This window comes from Meleagris gallopavo, unplaced genomic scaffold (assembly GCF_000146605.3).
Source record: "Meleagris gallopavo isolate NT-WF06-2002-E0010 breed Aviagen turkey brand Nicholas breeding stock unplaced genomic scaffold, Turkey_5.1 ChrUn_random_7180001899799, whole genome shotgun sequence".
In the NCBI taxonomy this organism is placed as follows: domain Eukaryota; kingdom Metazoa; phylum Chordata; class Aves; order Galliformes; family Phasianidae; genus Meleagris; species Meleagris gallopavo.
Window position 1 is genome coordinate 1 of NW_011163092.1, and position 374 is coordinate 374.

The 374-nt window shown below is 64.7% G+C and overlaps 1 protein-coding gene across 1 annotated transcript; it reads left to right on the plus strand.

Annotated features, from left to right (window-relative positions):
• Positions 1-3: 3 nt before the first annotated feature.
• LOC104916458 (dachshund homolog 1-like) lies at positions 4-369 on the plus strand (the record flags this gene model as incomplete). Its single annotated transcript, XM_010727496.2, has 1 exon — positions 4-369. A coding segment is annotated over one exon (366 nt), but the record flags the coding sequence as incomplete, so codon positions are not given.
• Positions 370-374: the final 5 nt, after the last annotated feature.

Sequence of the window (374 nt, forward strand, 5' to 3'; positions counted from 1 at the left end):
AACGCCGGCGCGGCCGGCAGCCTACCCGGCAAGCCCGTGTACTCGACCCCGTCCCCGGCGGAGAACACCCCCCAGAATAACGAGTGCAAGATGGTGGATCTGAGGGGGGCCAAAGTGGCCTCCTTCACCGTGGAGGGCTGCGAGCTCATCTGCCTGCCCCAGGCGTTCGACCTCTTCCTGAAGCACTTGGTGGGGGGCTTGCACACGGTCTACACCAAGCTGAAGCGCCTGGAGATCACGCCCGTGGTCTGCAACGTGGAGCAGGTCCGCATCCTGAGGGGGCTGGGGGCCATCCAGCCCGGCGTCAACCGCTGCAAACTCATCTCCCGGAAGGATTTCGAGACCCTCTACAACGACTGCACCAACGCCAGGTA